The sequence below is a fragment of the Zootoca vivipara genome, chromosome 2, assembly GCF_963506605.1.
Source record: "Zootoca vivipara chromosome 2, rZooViv1.1, whole genome shotgun sequence".
Taxonomy (NCBI): Eukaryota; Metazoa; Chordata; class Lepidosauria; order Squamata; family Lacertidae; genus Zootoca; species Zootoca vivipara.
The window spans coordinates 45,456,516-45,480,259 of NC_083277.1; the positions used below are offsets into that span (position 1 = coordinate 45,456,516).

At 44.9% G+C, this 23,744-nt stretch overlaps 1 protein-coding gene across 3 annotated transcripts in view; it reads left to right on the forward strand.

The window, feature by feature from the left end:
• The first annotated feature begins 342 nt into the window (after positions 1 to 342).
• The window catches only part of CARD19 (caspase recruitment domain family member 19), a 37,150-nt gene continuing 13,748 nt past the window's right edge, over positions 343 to 23,744 (forward strand). For 2 of the 3 annotated variants that reach the window (XM_035106313.2, XM_035106315.2), the window contains exons 1-3: positions 343 to 475; positions 18,694 to 18,836; positions 22,853 to 23,006. In XM_035106313.2, coding sequence (XP_034962204.1) covers positions 460 to 475; positions 18,694 to 18,836; positions 22,853 to 23,006 — 313 coding nt within the window. In that variant the 5' untranslated portion in view covers positions 343 to 459. Of the gene's footprint in view, positions 476 to 7,463; positions 7,730 to 18,693; positions 18,837 to 22,852; positions 23,007 to 23,744 lie in introns of those variants that run through there. The other variant, XM_035106314.2, reaches the window with a different exon arrangement.

A 23,744-nucleotide genomic window follows, 5' to 3' on the forward strand; every position in this document is an offset into this window, starting at 1 on the left:
TTGTTACAGGTGTGTGCCAGTACACCTGTTGGCACATCCCATTTTAAGCATTTAAGGCAGCTTTTGCAGAAGCAAGTGTTGGAACAGGCTGGAGAAGTTCAATAGAAGCGATTGTGCGCATACATATTTAATAGCTTTACTCAAGTGTTTTTAAAACTGCAAAAGCCTCGCTGCTTGATATTAAAGGACAAATGTGATCAGGTCACAGTGACCCTTTTCTTCGGTTGTGAACCGTTTACAGAGTGGGCATCCATTTATTTTCCAAGGGCGGAATGAAGACCTCTGCTGGCCAAAGCCTTAAAGTGGCTCTCAGATTTTACTTTCGCTTTTCGCCCTCCCGAAGTCGTCACTGAACTTCCGTTCCTGACAGCAACTTCAGTAAAGGGACAGATTTTCAACTTGCCCGATTTCATGGATTTCTTTCAGCCATAGCAGGAAAAGCTGCCAAACCCATGGACAATGCTCTTCAGAAAATGTAAGTCATAGTGAATTATTTTTCCTAAACGTATGTTCATAAAGAGGTGGGATTTTTTTTTATAAAAAAGACAAGACATAAAGCCTTGCTTTGAAAACAAGAGAAGCTGTAAATGACTTTGGGGGGGGAAAGGGAGTGTCTGCCTGCAAGTCTGATTCACCCAGACTTGGTCCTTTTTGTGTGAATGTATTTTGCATTCTTATTGCTGGGGGATATGTCATTCTTCCTGTTCATTATCCTTAACAAAGAATCTGTCTGTACAGCGATGACAGGAAAATAGTAGTCATATGGTCTGGTAACCCTTTTCAACTGAATATAATATTTTGGGACGTGTTCTTCAGTATAAAGCTTTCTGCTTTTGTTTTCTACACGTGGCAACATAATATTTTAGTATATATTTAGCACATCACAAGGACATGGAATGAAACATTATGCTTGAAGGGAAAGGTTTCCACACTGATAATTTTATTTCAGGATCAAAAATAGACGCACATTCTTCCAGAATGGCTACTGTGACCAATATTATCATGGGGTGGCTGTGGGCTTGCTTTCAAAATTATTTACATTGGTGTCTTCCTGCCAGCTTGGAAGTACAACTGTACCCCCCCCCCAGCACTTTCCCCAAACTTATCTGTAAAATGGAGGATTTATTGGGGGGCGACACACAGTTCCTTAGCTATGGCAAACTTTAAGGGCCCTCTTACATAATCTGCCATACCAAGGCTGCTTCAGATGTTGCTCTTGATTCCTATTGCACATTAGCCACCAGGACATGGATTGACATTAGTTTGCAACAACTCCTTGGTTGCTAGTATGATTGTCAACATTGGTTACTAAATGGGCTCCCTTGAGTGTTTGCGATGCCTTGCTACTAGGTAAAGGTAAAGGGACCCCTGACCATTAGGTCCAGTCATGACCGACTCTGGGGTTGCAGCGCTCTTCTCGCGTTATTGGCCGAGGGAGCCGGCGTACAGCGTACAGGGTCATGTGGCCAGCATGACAAAGCCACTTCTGGCGAACCAGAGCAGCGCATGGAAACGCCGTTTACCTTCCCACCGGAGCGGTACCTATTTATCTACTTGCACTTTGACGTGTTTTCGAACTGCTAGGTTGGCAGGAGCAGGGACCGAGCAACAGGAGCTCACCCTGTCACGGGGATTCGAACCTGCCGACCTTCTGATGGGCAAGCCCTAGGCTCTGTGGTTTAGACCACAGCGCCACCTGCGTCCCACCTTGCTTCTAGACCAGTGCTTTTGGCAATACATCTGGGCTGCAGAACTAGCAGTCACATTACACTCTACTGCTTCCATCCCCGAGCCACAGCATTTTCACCAGTAGACAAAAACTCAAAAATCTATGAATCACACTCTCCCAACAATACTTTTCCACTGCTTCTTCTCATCCCCGCTGATGCATCAGAGACAGCGAGAACTCAGCATGAGGACTGCATAAGCTATAAGGAAACGCCCTACCATGTTGATCTAAGAATGTCTGTGAAATGCAGACACAACAGAGGTTATTTGTTTCTAAGGTTGTTGCCTGGGTTAATATCTAATGCAACACCAATTTTTGTTGTTGTTGTTGTTTAGTAGTTTAGTCGTGTCCGACTCTTCGTGACCCCATGGACCATAGCACGCCAGGCACTCCTGTCTTGCACTGCCTCCCGCAGTGGCAACGCCAATTGCCATTTCAATTTGTGAACTCCGCTCAACTCATTCCATCTGAAAAACTAAGCCTGGCATTGTTCTCATGGTCAGTTATGCCAAAGTGAGGAGAGCTTCTGATTAGTTCAGGCTCTGATCCTTACCTATATTTCCTTTCATTTTATGTGTATTAAAAATGATTCACGATTGAAATACTGTAAGGGCAGCGTTCTTCAACATGGTGCTCTCCAGATGCTTTGACTGTGGCTGATGGGAGGTTGGTGGTTCAAATCATGTCGGTTGCCGGTGCAATATAATTGTCAGTGTTGTGTTTGGGCATGGCAACCCAATATTCAAATCACAACTCTAAGCCAGCTCTGGAACATTCAGAGTTTTCTGCCAAGAACAATTGAGGTGTAAAAGAAGAGAAGTACATCTCTAAACATTTGGGGACATGGGCATAGCCAAGGGGGGCAGCTCCCCCCATCATGTACTGTAAAACAATAGAAATACTTAACTAACAGAAGAAGAAGACAGAAAAAGAATGAAATAGGAAGAAAGAAAAAACATACATAAAAGAAATTCATTTTAAAAAGAAAAAAATCACTTCCAATCATTTATATATCGCTTCCATTTTTTTAAGCCTCTTTAACTTGCTGTTCCACTTTTAACATTATTATCTATACTCACACAAATCTCTATATACATTTATATCATTTCTTTTTTATTGTTTTTGTTGTTCATTTCCCCCATGGTATGGTATGTAAGTTGTGCAATTTTCTTGGCTTTTAAAAAAAAAATTGAATAAAAATTATTTTAAACACAAACACAGTACTTAGCTAACTGACCAATCCCGTCGGTTCCGCCCCCACCCCCAAAGTCCAGCCGCCCCTAACAAAAATGGTGGCTATGCCCATGCTTGGCAGTCATAAGCTGGAAAGTTGTTTGGCTTGGCAAAGAAACACAAGTCTGAATACCTGCTCAGTACGGTTTTTAACATATTAAGAGTTGTATCCAAAGTAGCACAAGTTTGTCCCATCCGTTCAAATATTTCTGCCTGCACTATGGACTTTACCCCTCTCCTCTCCCCCCTCATGTGCCTCCTAAGTCAGTTCTAGGGGTTTTCGCCAACCTTCCAGAGAATATTTGGGAAGGACACAGAGGGAGTCCAGCTGTGCAAGCAGAAATCCTTTGCAGTGATGGGGTTAGTTTGATACTGCCCTAACATTTTCTTAATGCCATTATCTCGATTATATGTCCAAAAATGTGTTGTGCCCCAATGAAGAGCCCTAAGAGTGCAAAGCATGTATAGCTCTAGTTGTGAGGATTTGTGAATACAAATGGCCTGGGTGACACGTATGTGGTTTGGCCCCCAAATTGGCTGCTGGGCCTTCAATAGCTTCTGCTGTACATCCTAATGGTTTAGGGTTCTCAGAAACTTACAACCTCTAAGGATTTTTCTCAGCTGACTCACACCAGGGTGGTTCATTTGGTTAGTTTACTCAGGAGTCATTTTGAAGAATGAAGGTGACCAAATTCCTTATCAAGTTATGCATCCCTCATTATCACAAATCGCTTTCCAACTCTGAGACAAATAGCAGACTTATAGCACACTTCTTTGCTCAGAGGGAAGCCCCATTGAATTCCACTGGGCTTACTCCCAGGTGAGAAGGTTCTTACAAAACAGCCAATTTTATTATCCTGAAGTCTGAGCTGTAGGTTGTCAGTCATGTCAGCAACAGGTCAATTTTATGTAGTTAAAAATGATATTTAGTTCCATATTTAATGTTGATCTGATTATCACAGTGCTAATCAGATGCCCAGGAAGGGAAATTAGGGTGCTGGATCAGTGCGATTTCTGCTTTTCTATTTTAGATCTGTATTTAGTCACTGTTGCCTATGGGGTGTAATACACTACCCCAATGAAATATGCATGTGTATTTTTGCAGACAGTGGAATCTTGTGGGTTTGCATATATACACTATGATCATAGCCTATACCATTTAGGTAAAGGTAAAGGGACCCCTGACCATTAGGTCCAGTCGTGACCAACTCTGGGGTTGCGGCACTCATCTTGCGTTATTGGCCGAGGGAGCCGGCGTACAGCTTCCGGGTCATGTGGCCAGCATGACAAAGCCGCTTTTGGTGAACCAGAGCAGCACACGGAAACGCCGTTTACCTTCCTGCTGTAGCAGTACCTATTTACTGTATCTACTTGCACTTTGACGTGCTTTCGAACTCCTAGGTTGGCAGGAGCTGGGACCGAGCAACAGGAGCTCACCCCGTCGCAGGGATTCGAACCGCCAACCTTCTGATCGGCAAGCCCTAGGCTCAGTGGTTTAACCCACAGCGCCACCTGCATCCCCTATCCCATTTAGCAGTAACCAAATAATGCATATGCATCACTTTTGCATATAAGCCATAATCCATATGTATTTTTTTATTTTACAAACTTACATTTGTAAATTTCTATTTTTATCTGCATTTTTTGCAAACTATCTGTGGGTATCTAAAGAGACACTGTAGTGCAGAAGGAATTATACCCTGCTTATTTGTAATGGAGGTTACTTACAAGAAGGTGGGCCTGGAATCACAGCATCAAATCCTAGCTAGGGAAGTCCTTTTTTATACTACAAAACATATCAAAATGCATTTTATCTCCTAGCTGCACACAAATGGATGAGCTCATGTTTCTAATAATAATAATAATAATAATAAACTGCATATGCAAATTAGAAAAATGTAGAATTTTTTAAATTTGAGAATTTATGTGAAAAAATAAATTATGTTGTTTGAAATTGTACAATTAATTGTTTCCAAAAGTGGCAATTAATTTTCAGTGTCTAAATTTATGCTCACTGTTCAAACTACAAGAAAATTAAATGTGCCATCAACTCTTATTTATAGTCATGAATTCACAGGACAAGAAATGGAAATGGAAACGCTGATAGAATTTTGTCCTTCGGTTCAATATTGTTCCTATCTAAGCATTTCAAATTGGTTACAAATGTAACCTTTTAGAGCTTTGATAATTATACCATTAGAAAGAAATAATTACAACTACAGAAAATGTTTTACAGAGCAATTCCATGCATGTCACTTAGGAAGTAAATACACATTAGCAGTGCTTTTTTTCTAGGGGTACGCATACCCCTAAACATTTTGTGAATCTTAAACTTGGCCTCACTGAGAGGCAGTATATCAATATGAGTAGGAAAATGAGAGTACCTCTAAACATTTTTAAAGAAAAAAGCACTGCACATAGGAGACTTAGAAGTAAGCCCATGAATGACAATGAATCAAATACTCCATCCATTGCACTAAGGTGGCTCACTTTGTGACAGCCTGTGTGTGTGTGTGTGTGTATGTCTATGCGGAGATTATAATCCCTGCCACAGGCATGACATTTGAATAAATCCTCATACACCATTTGGAAACGCAGTCACATGATTTCCAGTTTTCTTCTATGACAGTGCACTTAGAGCAACTTTGGACATAGCCCACACACGAGGTCCCCTTATACAGTATAAGAAAGGTCATTGCTAACAGATTTTGCAAGTTCTTTGAGGTTGAACCCCACACATTGACCATTTATAACCTCTGCTTTTAATGGGACCTACAGCATTTGCATTCCTATTTAGTTTGAGTAATCCAGATGACGTTACACTCAAACACCAGTCTTAATTCTTTCCCTCTGTAAATTCAGGTCTACCCAATTATGGGGATAATATGATAAACTGGGGAGAATTGGGCTCTAAACTACTTCACTTGGGAGTCAAAGATGATTTCTTTCAGTGTTTTTGAGTGGGTGTAACACCTCTGGAGGTTGCATGTGAGCATAGGTTTTGTGTAGTGGCTGTGGCAGTTGGGACTGGTATGGCATGTGTGGTTCTGCCCCCATTTCATTGTAACAGCATTACAAGTTTTCTGCTCAGGAAGTGTAGGAAGTGTAGATAGTTGCTGCTTCTGGAAGGAAGAACTTGATTTATCCAGATTGGGAGACCACAACATGTTATCAGATTCTTCCCTAACATCTTTGTTTTTAATTTTAAGGAAGCATTTATTTGCTATTCTTGAGAAAGAACACGGGCACTTCCAGACAATTTGTTTATTTACCCTGATTTGTTTGCAGGGAGATTTAATGCGCATTCACTAGAGATTTCCTTGCGGGGAGGTGAGATGTGCCAAAGGCAAGCAAGCACGCACAACCCCATACTTTCCAGTGCATTTCTCCCTCACTTTGCTTACTGCAAAAAGTTTGATCTTTCGAGGAAGTGGATTCGATGCACAAGAGCTCCAAGTCAACTTTGATCACACAACTTAGATTTGCCAGCACAATCCCACCTGAAAGTAGGGACAGCCTAGAAAGCACCCTTAGGTTCAGGCCTAACTTCAGCATCCACACCCAAGCAAAAACTCAATACAGTAACCCCACATCTTACATGGGCAGGGGTTACATTCCGGGGATCATGCCTAAAGTGGGTGGGATTGCTGAAGTCTTTTTTTCCTGGATGCCTTGCCCATTTTTAAATCCTTTTGCCAAGTGCATAAAGCTGAATGTGCACAATGTGCCTACATTGGGGACTTAACATTTCTTGTTAGTTTATAAAAAATGGGGTAGTAGGCAGCTTTTTTGGTAGCTCATACAGGGGCAGACTTTGGTCATCTTTTGTATTATGGTGCCTGTGTGAGGCCAAAATCTGGCATCCCCAAATGAGATTTTCTCAGGTATGGATCTTCTCACCTGAAGGAGTGTCTCCACCCCCATCGTTCAGCCTGGACACTTGAGGTCCACCTACAAGGGCCTTCTGGCGGTTCGCTCACTACAAAAAGTGAGGTTACAGGGAACCAGGCAGAGGGCCTTCTCGGTAGTGGCGCCCGCACTGTGGAACGCCCTCCCATCAGATGTCAAGGAAATAAACAACCATTTGACTTTGAGAAGACAGGCAGCCCTGTTTAGGGAAGTTTTAAATGTTTGATCTTTTATCTTGTTTTTAATATTCTGTTGGGAGCTGCCCAGAGTGACTGGGAAAATTATTATTATCTCAATTTTGCGCCCCCTCGGCTTGGTGCCCTGTGTGCCTGAATCCAGCGCAGGCTCATCTTTTTACGTTTACCACACCGTTTGCCCTTTTGCTCCACAACATGCTGAACTCCAAGGAAAACCTGGCGCTTAGGAGAAAGGAGGAAACCCCGGGCCCCGAGCCCCAACAAGAGCACTTGGGATCGCAGCAGCGTGTGCAACTCCCTGCTCCTCGCTGCGCACGGGAATGGAGGGGCAGCTCTTTTTCCTCCTGCCCGGACAAGTGAGAAGGGAAAGCGCGCGACTCTTCCGCCGAGGGAGAAGCCGCTTTCTTGCCCTCCTCGTCAGCCGGGCGGCGGCTCCTCCCGCGGCGGTCCTTCTGGCAACTTTGCCTGAGCGCCGCGTGGCCGAGGCCGGCTTGCAAGCGTCGCGTCGCGTCCGGAAGGCCTCCTGCCTGCCCGAGAGGAAGGAGCAAGACGTGCCCGCCAGAGCTTGCAGGGGCGGGACTGGCAGCGGCGGCGGCAGCTCGAGGAAGCTTCCCAACCTCGCCGGGCAGACCTTCCTTCCCGCTGGACGCCATTATGCCAGGTTCGTACGCCCCTCGGAGGAGGGAGAGGACGGCGGGCCGCCGCCAAGTCCCGGCTGCAGGGGGCGCACAGAGCAGGGCGGCAAGGACACCTCGGAGGGCGGGTGTGTGTGTGTGTACAAAGGAAGCACTTTCGCCCCCCTTTTGCACTGGAGCCGAGGTCTCTTCGTACCGTTGTGCATCCCGATCTTGTCCCTGGGTGCTTGCTCGCGTTTTATTTCCGAGGAAGCGTGCGCGGCGAGGTTGCAGACGTGCAGTGCTTCCGCCCGTTGTGCATGTTAGCTCGGGGCGTTTCTTAAGCAGCCCGATCTTAGGCATGTTTACTCAGAAGTAAGCTCTACGGAGGTCAGCACACGACTGCCTGCCTTGCAAGGCGATGGAAGAATGTGCACTGCACAACTTTGCACCCTCCCTTTGAAAGACAGCCTTCAGTATGTTGGGAGATGCTTCTCTCCCCTGGAAGGAAGTTGTTTAAACCTGCATTTCTGTTTGTTGTCTTACGTCTGCAATCCTACACCCTGTTACCAGCCGCGTCGATCTTAATGGGACTGCGCACAGTTACGGTTGCTTTTAGACATTGGTTTGCTCGCGGCAGCTGTTTACAAGCATTGTGTTTTTTAGAGTTTCTTGATTGTAACCCGCTTAAAAAACGCCGAGTTCCCTTGTGAAGAGCATAACACAGAGGGCAAGGCAGGGCACTTTTGCAGAGCAGGAGTTTCAAAAGATGGAAGTAATTTATGCCAAGTGAGTCAGCTTCTCCGCCTGAGTCATCAGCCCTGGTAACAGAAGCAGCCTCTGTGTAGTACACTGTACAACCAAGTAAATACTACTTGGATAAACTTTCATAATATAAGAACATTAGAAGAGCCTGCTGGATCAGTGAATCTAGTGATCTAGGCCAGCATCCCACAGTGGCCAACCAGATTACTGTGGGAAACCAAGAAGCGGCATTCTAATACAAGAGCACTCCTCTCTTGGGCAGTGGTGTAGGAATGGGGGGGGGCAGGGGGTGTGCCACCCCGGGCGGCAGGCTGGGCGGGGGGCAGCAGGCTGGACGGGGGTGACCACCTCCAGCGGCCGCCGCTGTGAACGCCCCTCGCTGCCCACGTGGAGGCGAGGCCGGGGTGCGCTACGGAAAGAGCTCCGGCGGCTTCCGAGCCCGGCTCCTCCACGGCGTCTCCTCCCTACTGGAGGAGACGCTCCCCTGGCAGCACAGCCCTCGCCTGCCTCCACGATGGCCCTGAGGAAAGCCAGGCGGCGGGCGAGCAGGACGAGCCCATGCGGAGCCAGCGCAAACTGGTTGTGAGGAGAACCGCCTCGAGTGTGGTAAGGGTGGGCGGAGGGAGGGCCAGAAGGAGAGAGGGAAGCCTGCCGGACGCTTCTGGCAGCTGGTATTCAGAAGCATTGCTGCCTTGAACTGTGGAGGCAGAATATAGCCATCATGACTAGTTGTCATTCTGCTCCGTGAATTTGTCCAATTCTCTTTTAAAGCCATCCAACATTTAGAGGGCCACTGGTTTTCCCCAACCCTGCTACTGAGGTAGCATCTGTTGAACAGTATGTTGCTTGGTCTCAAGATGCCCAATGAATAATTGCATAATATAATATAATATATAATATTTTTCCGTCTATAAGACGCCCCCATGCATAAGATGCCCCCTATTTGGGGGGACTCTGATTTAAGAAAATGGGGGGACATGGCCTCTGTGTTTAAGACACCCACACACTCTTGACATTATTTTAAAGGGAAAAAAACCTAGTCTTATACACAGAAAAATGGGGGGGGGGTTGGTGGAATTTAATTCAGGAGTAGGCTCTGCACATAATGATGCTGCATATTCATTACTTGTTGCAATGCTGCTTTCATAGCCATTGGTCATCATGCAACCAGAGTGATGCCACTGGTTAAAGCATCAGAATTGCCATTAATAACAACAATAATATTTGACTTACTAATCACTTATTGTGCAGATGTACAAAACACACACACACAATAACAGCTACAGGAAGCTTTTATTATAAGCTTCAACAAGCACAACAAGATAATTTGGTTGTGTAAGTAAAAGGTTTGAGACAGTAACATGTTATATACATATACAGTACATATACATATACAGTAACCTGTTATATACATATTAAACAGCAGCTTTTACTGCAAGCCAGGTTAGTATAATAGACTGTAGAAAATACTTTTCCAAAAATAGCTGTGATACTCAAGTTGCTCATGCTAGAAGAATCTGAACATGCGGATGCTTGAGATGGAAACATTTATTTTAGCTCTTGTGTGAAGGTGAGACAAAAGTTAAGCAGACCTAAGATTGCAATGATCAGAGGCAGTGCTTTTTATGTGACTGATGCATTTGGCCTGAACAGAAATGGTTTGCTGATTCTGCTACCCTGTATAGTCTTTATTTCTAAACGCTGACCTTCAGATATGCTATTTTCTCGAGCTAATGCCTGCGTGTTTCACATGGCTGGTTGCTTGACCTTTCACTTAGGAGGCATCACTTCAAATCCAGCTTAGATCTTTGGAGACTGAAACTTATCAGCATCTGCCGGCTGTTCCCTGATGCGAAGCAACTGTGGAGTATTTGAACTGTATCTCTGAGGACAGATGTCTGCCTCAGAGATACAGTTCCCTCCCAACCCCACCAACCCCTGACTTGGGAAGCCAAGGAGCCAAGGAAAGTTGGGAAGCTAGTTTACACCTCTATGAATTCTCTCAGGTGTTTACCCCTGAACACACCCTTCGGGGTCTGCAACCTTTTTGGATTTGGGGGCATATTTGGAAACCTGAGAAACTGTTGTGGACACCACAAAAAAAAGTTTCACAAGGAAATCTGAACACACACACACACACACACACACACACACAATACAACAGGGACCAAAAAAGCAGGCAACACCTCCCACCAAGCAGGCAACCACTCCAACCAAACAAGATGCTTTAAAAGTTGATACCAGCATCTTTAATGGAAGCCAGTTCCTAAGTCAAGCAAGATAAAGATAGCCATTCCCCACTGCTTGCCTCCAGTGTCTGGATATCTGAGAGAACACCCAAAAAACATGCAGATAGGACATAAATGAAGCAAAACAAAAACAAAAAGAGTGCTCTCCAAATCTATAGCTGGAAAACCTCCTGATTCTTAATGGCTTTGTAACATATTACTTTCATATACTGTAATGATCTCCTCTTTGTGTTTGGCTGCCAGCAGCAATCAAATTCTCAGTCTGTTTGCAGAATCTGCACCAAACTATGGATTTGTTTGATTCTTTCCAAGAACAGAATGAATGGAAGTGGGGAGAAAGTTTTAAACCATCTGCAGTTATCATAATGACCTGGTCATTCGGCAATCATTGTTAGTGCTATAATTGTCTGCTTTGTGGGAAGAGTAATCTTCTCTCATTTTATAATCTGCCTGAAGGCCAAAATGATGAGCATTTTGCTTTGTTAGCATTGCTTGTTGTTTGGTGTACTAAAATAGTTGCATTATTGTTTTCTGTATTGCTGAATTGCTTTGACGATGTAAACTGTGGGGGTGTAGTTTGTTTTGGGATAGGTCTGGATTAAATGTTGAATGAGCTCTTTGCATGTGTTTTTTTTAAAAAAAAACCCTGTACGTGGCAATCCTGCAGTTACTTAGTGTAATGTTAACACATGCCAAATACAACTATGCCATGTTTACATAGGCCAAACCCAAATGCGTTCATGGTAATATACATACAGTATATACCTCCAGTTTGCCATAATTGGCCAAGGAAAGTGCTAAGCATTAAGGGTGGAGAGTGCAAGCCTTGGAAACAGTGGACTCAGCTATACAACTGCAAATAAAATATTTTAAATGTGTTGTGAAGTGCAATATACAAATGTGACACTAGATGGCGAGAATGAGCTATGCCAAATTCAATGTATTTTTCAAAACTTTTTTTAAAAAAAGCCATTTTCACAGCGTTTTTTATATGTGAGTAGATTCCACCAGAGTGTATCTTTAAGAGCTCCAAGGTGATGACAACAGGGGCCATGTTTGCATGCAGCACTAAGGCAAACCATGGTTTAGCATGAACCTACTGGTGCCAACTTTGCTCCTCTCTGGGTCCTCTTAGCACCCATAGAAGCTAAGCCAAGGTTTCACTTAGTGTGTCCTCTGGTGCTCTGTCCTCTTTAACCAAGATCTGTAGCCATGAACAAAACTTGGCTACAGATTGAGTTTAACCATAATACAGTGGTACCTCGGTTTATGAACACAATTGGTTCCGGAAGTCTGTTCATAAACTGAAGCGTTCATAAACTGAAGCGAACTTTCCCATTGAAAGTAATGGAAAGTGAATTAATCCATTCCAGATGGGTCCGCGGTGTTCGTAAACCGAAAATTCGTAAACCGAGGTGTTCATAAACCGAGGTTCCACTGTACTGCGTTCAGGCAACACTCTAATCCAGACCTTGGCTTTGCGGAGTTTAGGAGCAAAGTGGATGCAAGCTCTTCCCTGGGAGAGTGGATGTTCATTCAGTCCGGGGAAGCCGTAGTTACTGTGACTTGCGGAGGAACCCTCTCTGGCACCCAGGGCAGGGCAGCGCGTATGGAGTGCGCATGTGCGGCATCCCGTAAGGAGTGCACATGCGCGGCAGCCCATATGGTCGCTGTGCAAGAGGCAGCCCATATGAACGGCGCGCAAACGGCGCCCATATGGACTGCGCACATCCCCTGCACACAGGGGGCATCTTGTCACTCCCCCAGAGTGGCACCTGGGTCGGCCTGCCCCCGTTGACCCCCACTTCGTACACCCCTGGTGGTGTGACAGGTTATTGTGCAGCACTAGGGACCCTGGGCTCACTGCTGGCGTTTTACTCCCTGGAGCCTGCAGCAGACAGGAGAATACGGTAAGACAAGTGAACAAAGCATTGAACATAGGAAAATGGTAAGGCTGCTGCAGGACAAAACTCAGGTCTGTAGCTAGCAATTCTGTAAACATTCCTCCAGCATGGCAAGTACTGGACTGTATACGTCTCTCCACTGCAATGAAACGCTGAGATTCCTTTCTGCCTTGGATTTATTTCCTCGTCATTTTTATAGGCTGTTTTCTTTTTCTCTGATAAAAAAAATACCAGTGCCTTAATTTTTTTTTTTAATGTCAGTCAAGTTTCATTGAAATACCTCTAGTCTACCTTGCATATCTGTTTCCACAACGGAGTCCAAGATAAGGCCAAATTCATTTCAGCATCTAGCGATTTCAAAGTCTGTGATCTTCTATGGCACGGGTGTCAAACACAAGGCCCGGGGGCCTAATCCGGCCCGCCAGACCTCGTCATGTGGCCCGCGTAGCCACCGCCGACATTAACCGCTAACAGTAGTTCTGGGGCCTGCGATTGGCCGAGGGTCAAAACCGGGGGCGGGGCTGCAGGCGGAGGCCGGGGCGCTGGAGCTGTGCTGACGGCCTTGGCCAGGGAATTTCAATTTCGAATGAGGCTGAGGGAGGCGGTGGCACAGCGGCCAGACGGGGAAGTGAGATGCAGGAGGAGGAGGAGGAAGCCCGCCGAGGAGGTAGGAAAGCCCTACAGGCGCCGCCGGCAAAGTTGGTGCCGGGACGGAGCAGTGCTGGATTTTTTTTTGGCGGGCTTTGCTGTTGTCTCCGAGAGCGAGTGAGGCGGCACTGGGGAGCCGCCGCCCACCGCTTCCCTTCCTCTCCTTCGCTGCATCCAGGAGGTGGGCGAGCGAGCGGGCGAAAGGGACGCAGAGTGAGCCTGAGGGGGAAGTAGGCGAAGCGCAACAGCCACTCTCTTGATGGAGCCGGGTTTCTCTTCCCTCTTCCCCCATTTTCTCCTCATAGACACTCGGGAGGGTGCCTGGCTTTTGCTCTGCCCCCCCCACCCCCGAGCCGCCCTTTGGCTTCTCAGTTCCGGCAGAGCTGCTCCCTGGGGGGGCGGCCAGGAGGGAGGCGGCGGCGACGGCACGGGTTCCTGCTCTTCCCGCTCTGCCGCCGCCTCCTCTCAGCCCCTCATGATGTAGGGCTCCAGATGGAGTCGCCTCGCGGTTTGAGTAGGTGGGAGGGGAATTTTTTTTGGGGGGGGGAGGTTTTCAAGCCTCCTTTGCCTGCAGTCCCGGTAGGGAGAGGCGGCGGCGAAGACGACAACAGTGTGGGTGGGGTGAAGAGCAGCTCTGAGGCGAAGATGCACGTCCGCTGGGGCTGCCGCCGCCTTCCTCCTCGGGAAATCCGCTGCCCTCCCTCAGCGCGAGGGGAAGGGACTCTGGCGCTGAGGAGGGAGGATGCAAAAGCAAAGCAGGGAGTTGGCGCTGCACCGCATGTTCCTGCCCCTCTCCAAAGCATGGGGTGGGTTGCAGCGTGTGGCATCCTGCCTAGCGGGGTTTGGGTGTGCGCAGGGCGGGAGAGGGAAGCCCTCTTTCCATCTGCAGGTTTTTAATCCCAGCAGTGGCTTTCTCCTTCCTGCCAAAGGTTTAGTTGAGCCCCCCCCCCCCCCCGGAAGCCGCCGATCCCCACCTTTTGTTCAAATTTCCCTCGTTTACATCCCCTCCCACACACGTGCCACGGCGCAGGAATGTGATCCGCGTGGGGGCGGGAATGAGCTTACATTATTACAAAAAACAATAATAATTGAATGCAGTGACAATAATTTATGATAATAAAGAGTGGACACATAGTCCTACAGACACAACCGGCCCTTTGAGGGTGACCAAACTGCTGATGCGGCCCCCGATGAATTTGAGTTTGACACCCCTGTTCTATGGTTACAGCTTCATGAGGGAATAAAGCCAGGGCCGGATTAAAAGATTATGGGCTGGATATTTTCGAAAACTCATTTTGTTAATGGTGATAGAGCAGTTGTCAAAGAAAGAAAAATGAAATAGTTGACCTACAATGATTTTTAACAACACCACATTTTTATTTAGCTGTTGGCACGTACAATAGACAAAAACTACAATGGGAATCCTATTTACGATTTGAGATTCTGCATTCTGTGCTCTCATAAATAATAGAAATCTTCCAAGTGTTAGGCATGCCATTGTTTGCAAATTGTCTTGTGTGTTGTATCTAGATAAAGTCAGTGACAAAACCTGATTTTAATGGCAGTAATTGACACCCTCAGAGCTATTTCTGAAGGAACTGGGAAAGGTCCAGGAGCACACCTGATGGGACTGGGGTGTGTTTATTCGAAGCATCCAAATTCTGTGCTTTGGAAGGTAGAGTTCCTTGGAAGTTTGCAACGGGAAGATCTGTAGGCCTAATGGTGGACAGACCAAGTGCTCACAGCACTTTTTCAGAATTCTGTATGTGTCCACTTGGCCTGAAAAGGCTAGTTACCACTACCATACATTTATCGTTATGCTCCAAGGTTAAGGTTAACACATTTTAAATTGCATGCAAGGATTTTGAGCAGAGAGAACTTCTAGAAAGGTAGCATAGTGGGGGGGACGGGGACTCGCCCTTTACATAATGCTGCCTTGCATTTGCCGTTGATTGAAGAAAATAAAAAGGAGCCTTGCCTGAAATCCCAGAGAAGCTTACATTGCATAATTATGTGTGCTGCATAAAATACAAGATTTGTATGGGTCAGCACAAAGCCTCAAGATAATAACAGAGGCATAATTTAAAGAGCTGCAGTTGTAGGCAGGATTCCAGTTTACTGAAATGCATTTTATTTTTAAAAGGCTTAACTGATGTAAACTCTCTTCGCTGCTCATATGCTCTTGTATGTTGTTGCACATGTGACTTGTAGCAGAAGACATTGGAGAGAGCCAAGAGAGAAAAGCTACCCTGAGCTCGCCTTTCCTGTTCATTCATAGCTTCACATGCTACATACACATCACATATTTAAAGCACATTCCTCCCCAAAAGAATCCAAAGAATGGCAGTGTAGCCAGCACCCTTAACAAACTACGGTTCCCATGATTCTTTGAAAGAGGGAATGTGCATTAAATGTGTTGTAAATGTATGGTATGTATGTAGTCTTAGATACAAGTTCTACCTCGTTCAAAGGGACATTCTCATGGGTAAACCTTGGAACTAGAGAACTATGCCGCTAGCTCCAGACTCCCAAGAGTACCTTGGCCTCGATTTCTTAAGCAGCACAGCAAATGTCTTAGGGAACTTAGGGTGGCGTCAAAAGAAGTTTGTGATACGGCACGAGTTTCATTTTTAAAATCTCACTCTGGGTGCCCAATGCAGGGAAATTACAGTCATACCTCGGTTTAAGTACGCTTCGGTTTGAGTACTTTCAGTTTAAGTACTCCGCGGACCCGTCTGGAACGGATTAATCCACTTTTTATTACTTTCAATGGGAAAGTTCGCTACAGGTTAAGTACAGACTTCCGGAACCAATTGTGTACTTAAACCGAGGTACCACTGTACATGAATCTGATGTCTAATTTTCTTGACGTATAATGAAAATATGTGAGGAGTTCATATGGAAGGACAATCATGTCATGTCATATGAAGCCTTTTTCAAAGACATTTCAATCATCATGTTAGGAAGTTTCCGACAGGGATAATGATGATGATGATGATGATGATAATAATAATAATAATAATAATAATAATAATAACTAATAATAATAATTTTGTATTTATACCCCGCCCATCTGGCTGGGTTTTCCCAGCCACTCTGGGCGGCTTCCAACTAAATACTGAAATACAGTAGTCCATCAGGTGTCTTCTAAAAGTCTGGTAGTTGTTTTTCTCTTTGACATCTGGTGGGAAAGGCGTTCCACAGGGCAGGTGCCACTACCGAAAAAGCCCTTTGCCTGGTTCCCTATAACTTGGCTTCTCGCAGTGAGGGAACCGCCAGAAGGCCCTTGGAGCTGGACCTCAGTGTCCAGGCAGAACGATGGGGGTGGAGATGCTCTTTCAGGTATACTGGACCGAGGCCATTTAGAATCAGGTGTTCTTGATTTTCTGAAATGTACACTTTGTCATACGGAAGGAAAAAAGGCTGTTCCCTGCCTCCAAAAGTGTACAGTCTAGGGGGTGGGGGGGAAACGCTTTAAAAAAATAGTTATAAGAAAAGAAAAAAACACTATGTAAAAATGCATAGAAAAGTTTTGTGCTCTACAGCGACTGTTTATAACGCATTCAAAACACTGTTTTTTGACTAATGTAGCTGAGTCCTAGGTTTCAAAGTGGGCGAGGGGTGAGGGGACAGCATAGGAAGGAAGGAGATGACTAATTTGCGAGCCACAGCTAGTTTCACCCCTGGGGACAGAATATAGTTGTGGGAAATTTTGCCCTATGTGAAACAACCCTAATCATTGATATGCTGTGTTGTCACCATCTCTATGCTTTGTCTTCGGTTTGTCCTTATCCTCACCCATGTATTCTCAGTGCATCTTTCAAAACGTAGCTCTTGACCTGACTCCCGCCCTCTTCAATCTTCCTTTCTCATTGCGTCTTGAAAGAAAACTGGAAAAGAATTTTAGCAAGCACATGGATTTTATTGAGGTGCATTGAGACAATGTGGAAAAGATGCTTTGTTTGCCATTTGAACCATTAATTTTATGGGGTGAATGGTAACAGTCTGCTGGAAATCCAGTTGAAGCTTACGGAATTGCAAAAGTTGTGCAATGCCAGTAGAAAGCTTTTCTTTTTTTAATGGGAATGACTCAGGCTCTCAAAGAGCCATTGCTTATTACAATAATTGTGGGAGGCTTTTATGAATATTTTTTGGGGAATATCACATTATTTTAAAAGAGGACAGAATCTGAAGGCAATGAAAGGTTTAAAGCTGAACAGCAAAATCATCCTCTGTTAAGGCCATCCTGCTGTTTTTATAGCAGAATCTCTGGATTTTGAAGCACTGATTAGCAAACAAATCCCATGCTCGGCTATGCAGCAATAAAAATACAGCAATTGAAATTGTTCTGAGGTCAGGTTAGACTGCACAGTTTCCCTTTTAGTGGCTAGGATTTGAAGGCAGATATAAAAATTGAGCATTCCAACTTTTAAAAAATGCATTTTTTACTGTTCAGATGTGATATTGCCCAATCTTCTAAGCATGTATAGGAGATCAGGAGCTCCTCAACTCTGTTATTGCTCCACTGAGTTTGTCTGTGTCTTCCCTCTCCCTCTCTGTGTTCCTCTGTAGTATCTTTTCATTTTCAAAGGTAACAAGGCTTATATGCAGCTTTGTTTTCTAACCATTAGCTCAGCCCAGATGTTTTGGGACTACAACTCCCATCATCCCTAGCTGACAGGACCAGTGGTCAGGGATGATGGGAATTGTAGTCCCAACGCATCTGGAGGGCCAAGTTGGGGATGCCTGGCTCAGCCTCCTGTAAACTCACTTCTGATCATGGTTGCAAAACTGCAACTGTGATGCTGACCATGGTTGGCTCTGGAAAGAAAAGGAAGAGGTGAGTTCACATGTAAAGTACAGGAACATGAAGGAACACATGAGACCACAAGCAGGATGGGAGAGTAGCTTGCAGTGCACTGGGAGGGCTGCTATGTTGAAATTTAAACCACTTGGAAATGCCTCGCTACACACACACACACACACACACACACACACGGTCTTGGTGGGCTGCCACTGATGAGACCTCATGGCTAGTTGGTTTTATCCGAGATCTTGTGTAAAGATTGCATTGTATGTGAAATGCACCCTATAAAGGCACAGTATTTGTATTATTCAGGCATCCCCAAACTGCGGCCCTCCAGATGTTTTGGCCTACAACTCCCATGATCCCTAGCTAAGAGAACCAGTGGTCAGGGATTATGGGAATTGTAGTCCATAACATCTGGAGGGCCAAAGTTTGGGGATGCCTGGTATTATTCATCTTCATGGTTCCTGAGAGCATTTATGGCGCTCCCAGGATGTTCCTGAAGCTTGGCAGTGCACACGAAGTCATGTCCTACTGTGAAACATTTGGTAGCTGATGTGAATTATATGGCACTTCCATCCAGTTGTGCTTTGTGATACCAGAGGCCTAGTTTTAAATGTGTTGCTTCTGTTTTGTAGATCCGACTTACTGTGACCGTTTACGGCAGGACATGGCATTCCTAACGAGCAAAGGCAGGCTGAGCGAGCAGCTGGTTGACAAAATTATCCTTCAGCTGAACAGAGTTTACCCTCAGATTCTTACCAATAAAGAAGCAGAAAAGGTAATTGAAAGAATGCCACCTGCAGTGTTTCTTTGCTATTGCTGTAGCTCATTTGACCCAGGATTAGGATCGCTGGTTTTTTAAATGGAAAACTTCTGGTACCTCATTGAGACTAGGGGTGGTGGGCACCCAGGAGAGCCAAAGGCAGCTCTGGGACCTTCTGTAATAGGACTGACAATGGGAACCGGAGGAAAAACTGTTCAGCTAAGGTATATAGCAATTAAGTTTCCTTAAAATCCTCTCCGCACATGATATCCGCCCTTCCCCACTCTTCACCGTTCCTCTTAACACAAACCACGCCAAAACTGTGGACCTGATAAATTCAAGCAGATAAGAAAATGAGCCAAGTTTAGACTCTACATGTGAAGTGTGTGCTTGAATAATCACACAGAAAACACTTCCCAGACTTCTGTACTATACATTTAAAGTGGTATCATTCAGCCACAATTTCCCTCAGAGAATCTTGGGAACTTTACTGTAGTTTGTTGCTGAGAATTGTTAGATGGCCACTGTTCCCTTCACAGTGCTACAACTGCTAGCAGATTTGCAAAGCTAAACAGAGTCCAGTATGGTTTCACATTGGATGGGGGAATCGCGTGTTTAGATTCCTGCATTGCAGGGGGTTGGACTAGATGACCCTCAGGATCCCTTTCAACTCTATGATTATATGAACTCTCAGAGTGATTTAACACTCAGTCTCTCTTGCCAGGGAAGTTGGGGAATGGCAGCTCTTCTTCATCAGTAAAGCCATTGCAGAGAATTCTAAATGCAAGCACCCCTTCTTTATCATCTGTAGAAACAAAAAAAAGGGGAGTCCAGCTAAATCTAAGCAGGCTTACTCCCAAGTAAGTGTGTATAGGATTATACCCTTTTAAAGTGTAGGAACCGCAATCCTGATGGCCAGTGAGTGAACCTATGCAGATAATTCTGCATAGCTCTCCCTCTCATGTATATGTACATGCGCGCGCGCGCACACACACACACACTTTCTCTCTCGTACTGTACATGTATACCTGAGCAGAGAAAAATCCCCCATCTGTTTAATTCTGGTTGTTTAAAACCAGTTCCAACAGCAAGGTCTTACAATGCCACTTAGAAACGTCAGTGATTAAGTGGTATAAAAATAGCTGCAATAATTTAGGTTTTTTAAAACAGAAAATCCTTTTGAGATCAGTGGGAAAATGCAACGGCAAATGAGGAGAGAGGGACGAGCAAACCGCTTTCTCCTCTAGTTCTTCTCAGATTTTCTTAGAATAAGCTGAGCGATTCCAACTGTCTCCCATTTGGCAAATTGCTTGGCTAATTCTCAGCATATCTGCGCTAAACTGGATCCCATCAGGTGCAATAAGGTCTGATTGCTGCGCCAGCTGCCTTCTAGCCTCCTCCTTTCTTCCACTTTCTTTATGGGAGTGGCGGCAGCAGCAGCAGCAGCTGTGGCTCCAGCTCTGTTGGTGAGGAGATCTCCTTCTCCTCCCTGCTCCCTGGCACTTGCACTGCTAAGCCAAGTTCCAGAAGAAGTGGGAAATACCATTTCTCCACTGCTCCAGAAAAAAATTATTGCATTCCTGGCACTTCACAGGCTTTCGTGGTTCCTTCCTCCCATGAGTGGAACTTGAGCAGAGGGTCAGTTGGGGGTTAAGGAGAGAAATGTGAGTTCTTCTTTGGTTTGAACTAAAATCTGAATGAGGGAAGATCTCAAAGAGGGCTCTGTGTTGTAATGCTTGTCTCTTGTTTGAGGAGAGAGTTAACAATTAGCTGCAATCTGCAGTCCAAGGAGTGATGAAGCTCAGTAGGTAGGGAATTCCTTGCAGAAGGTGGAAAATGGCACACACTTCATAGAACCCTATTCTAATACCTTAAGCTAAAGCTTTTTTTCCAAGACAAACCATAAATGTTTATGTAAACAAGCCCCAGGTCTCAAAATGCTGTGATCGTACACCTACAGCATTTGAACTCTTCTTCTGAAATTACAGTAAACATTTCCATGTGTTCATTCATATTCATGAGGCAGTGTAGTCCTCTATTTGCAACCCAAACATCCTGTTAGGAACAGAATTTTTTCCATCTCACCAGATTCAGTCTCTTTTTGCATTCACGGACAAGTATGCATTTTCACACTAGTGAAATAACTTGGATTCCTAAGGAAAAGTGTGCCGCTGTAAAAACAGATAAATCTTTTTCTCACTTCCAAGTGCGAATGCTTATGACTGACAAATGCATTGGGCTGCGATCTTAGATTCTTCTTTCTGAGCTGGTCCAATTTGTGGCTGGTTAAGCCAATCTCTGCATATCTGGGAATTTCTGTTGAAGAGGCCAGGAAGGTGTGGCATTGATCAAGATCACCAAAAAGTTCTTGTACGCAAACTGGAATTTCAAATGAACTGTGCCATAGATCAGTATACATCGAGTCCATGGAACATCCTTATGCAGACTCCATGCTCGGCAGCGGAATACTTCTGAATACCAATCTTGGCACTATCTGTCTGGCCATTGTGGAAATGGGATGTGATGTGGCCCTTGATTTAATCCAGTAGGGCTCTTCATAGGCAGCTGTTGACTTGCTGGAAACTGGAATTGGTAAGAACGTAAAAAAAGAACATAAGAGCCCTGCTGGATCAGGCCAGTGACCCACCTTGTCCAGTATCCTGTTTTCACAGTGCTCAACCAAACGCCTGTGGGAAGCCCACAAGCAAGACATGAGCACAGCAACGTTCTCCCCTCCTGTGGCTCCCAGCAACTGGTATTCAGAAGCATTACTGTGTCCAGCAGTACAGGTAAGGCATAGCCCTCAGGCTTAGTAGCCAAGGGTAGTCTCACCCTTCATGAATTTGCCTGATGTCAAGCGTCAGAGGATCCAACCCCCACGGTAGGTTGCCTCTAACGGATAAGACAAGGAAGTTCTTGCCAATTGCTTTTTACTCAGTGTTCACAGGCTGAGGCTTAGAAAGGCAGCCTCTCGGAATAATGGCGTAAATCTCCTCTCCCCTTCTCTCCCACTTCCTCATGCGCCATCCCTTCTAAGGTTGGTGCTAAGGGCCCTTTGCTTCTGAGCCCTTTTCTCTCCTATTTTTAAGGCTTGCCAATTCTAGGAGATGGTGGTTCTGGAATGCTTTCTAGTGATAACGTGTCAGCCAGCTGCTCCGGCTCTGCCTTCTCCTCCTCCTCTCCCATTATTTCCCAACTTTCCCCTCATTATCCTCTGAGCTGTGATCTCCTTCAGATCTCTGCTGTAATTCTGAACTGTCTTCTTCTTTTCCGGAAGGGTCAGCTGGGGAGGCGGCCTTTACCATTCCTCCTCTGTCCATCTGACCTCTGACCCTCTTCTAAAGCTTATTTGCATATTATTTATATTTATATGCCACCCTTTGCACAAGCCACATACAACAAAGACCAATAAGATCAGGGGTCAGCAAACTTTTTCAGCAGGGGGCCGGTTTATCCCTCAGACCTTGTGGGGGACCGGACTATATTTTGAAAAAAAATATGAACAAATTCCTATGCCCCACAAATAACCCAGAGATGCATTTTAAATAAAAGGACACATTCTACTCATATAAAAACATGCTGATTCCCGGACCGTCCACAGGCCGGATTGAGAAGGCGATTGGGCTGCATCCGGCCCCCAGGCCTTAGTCTGGGGACCCCTGAATAAGATTAAAAGAATATCTAAAATATTTAAATATTTATATGTGATTTCACTTTAGTGCTGAATGTATAGCCTTTTAGATCTTCTACAAATAGTAGAAAGATGGACATCGCTGCTTGTTTTTCCTGTTGTGTACAATGGAGAAAGTCTGTTATTTATTCTCCTTTGGAATAGCTAACTCTCATGACATAGAAGCACCATCAACAATTTGTGATAAAATCTTACGCTCTAAAGAACGTTTAAACAAAAATATAAAGCTACATTTGTATTCTTCCACGTAACATCGAAGGGAGGCAGAGGTTGCTTTAACATTGGTGTTTGTTTGTTTTTCACATTCTTTAAAATAAATATGTTCCCACCCTCCCTGCAGTTCCGAAATCCCAAAGCTTCTCTTCATAGTCGGCTGTCAAACCTTATAGCCCACTTGCAGAAGGAAGGCGACAAACCATGTCAAGAATTTTACCGTGCTTTGCAGATCAATGCTGAACAGCTGTATAACAACTTGCCAAGCAGAAGAATTCTAAGTAAGTCGGAGTGCTAGCAGATTTCTTTGGGTGCCCTGTTACAATGCTGCCTCTTCAGGGACTAAATGGAACTTTCTGTGTGCTGTTTCTTAGATATAGCTAAAAACTGACCAAATTATATGTGGCAGACAAATGCTTATTTATAGCTGCTGCAGTTGTATTTGCACACCAATCTGGCAATTTTGAATCTTTGTTTTATATAATAATAAATCTGGCAACTTTGCAACCTTTTCAGATATTTTATGTTCCCTTTATGAGCTGCAAAGTCTGGATTCCGGACTAAAGTGGTGTTGTTACCCAGGAAAAGCGATCCAGTGCTTGGCTTGGAGTGTTTTTATTCTATCCAGGGTCTTTCTCCCACTTTTGCACAGGATCAATGTGAGATTATTTTGAGTCCAGGTTTTTTTTCCTATGTAGTCAGCTCAAAACTGCAGTGGCCAACTTTTCTTCCACAAGGGATATCACCAAGGTCCAGGCTTTTGTTTTCTGTTAATATTTATTTTAAAGGCAAATGTAGCTATATAAATAATCAGCCAGTCATATAATCAACTGAGGTTCACATCATTTCCCAATAACTTTCATGGGGATTTCTGTTTTTACCCAGCTTGATAGCCAGTTACAATCAGTTCTTCATCTCTGAGAGACATTAGTAATAGCCAATTACATTTAAATACGTAGTCCTGTATCACTCTTGTTTCTAAACTGACAGAATGTTAAGCAAGAAAAGTGCTCTGTTCA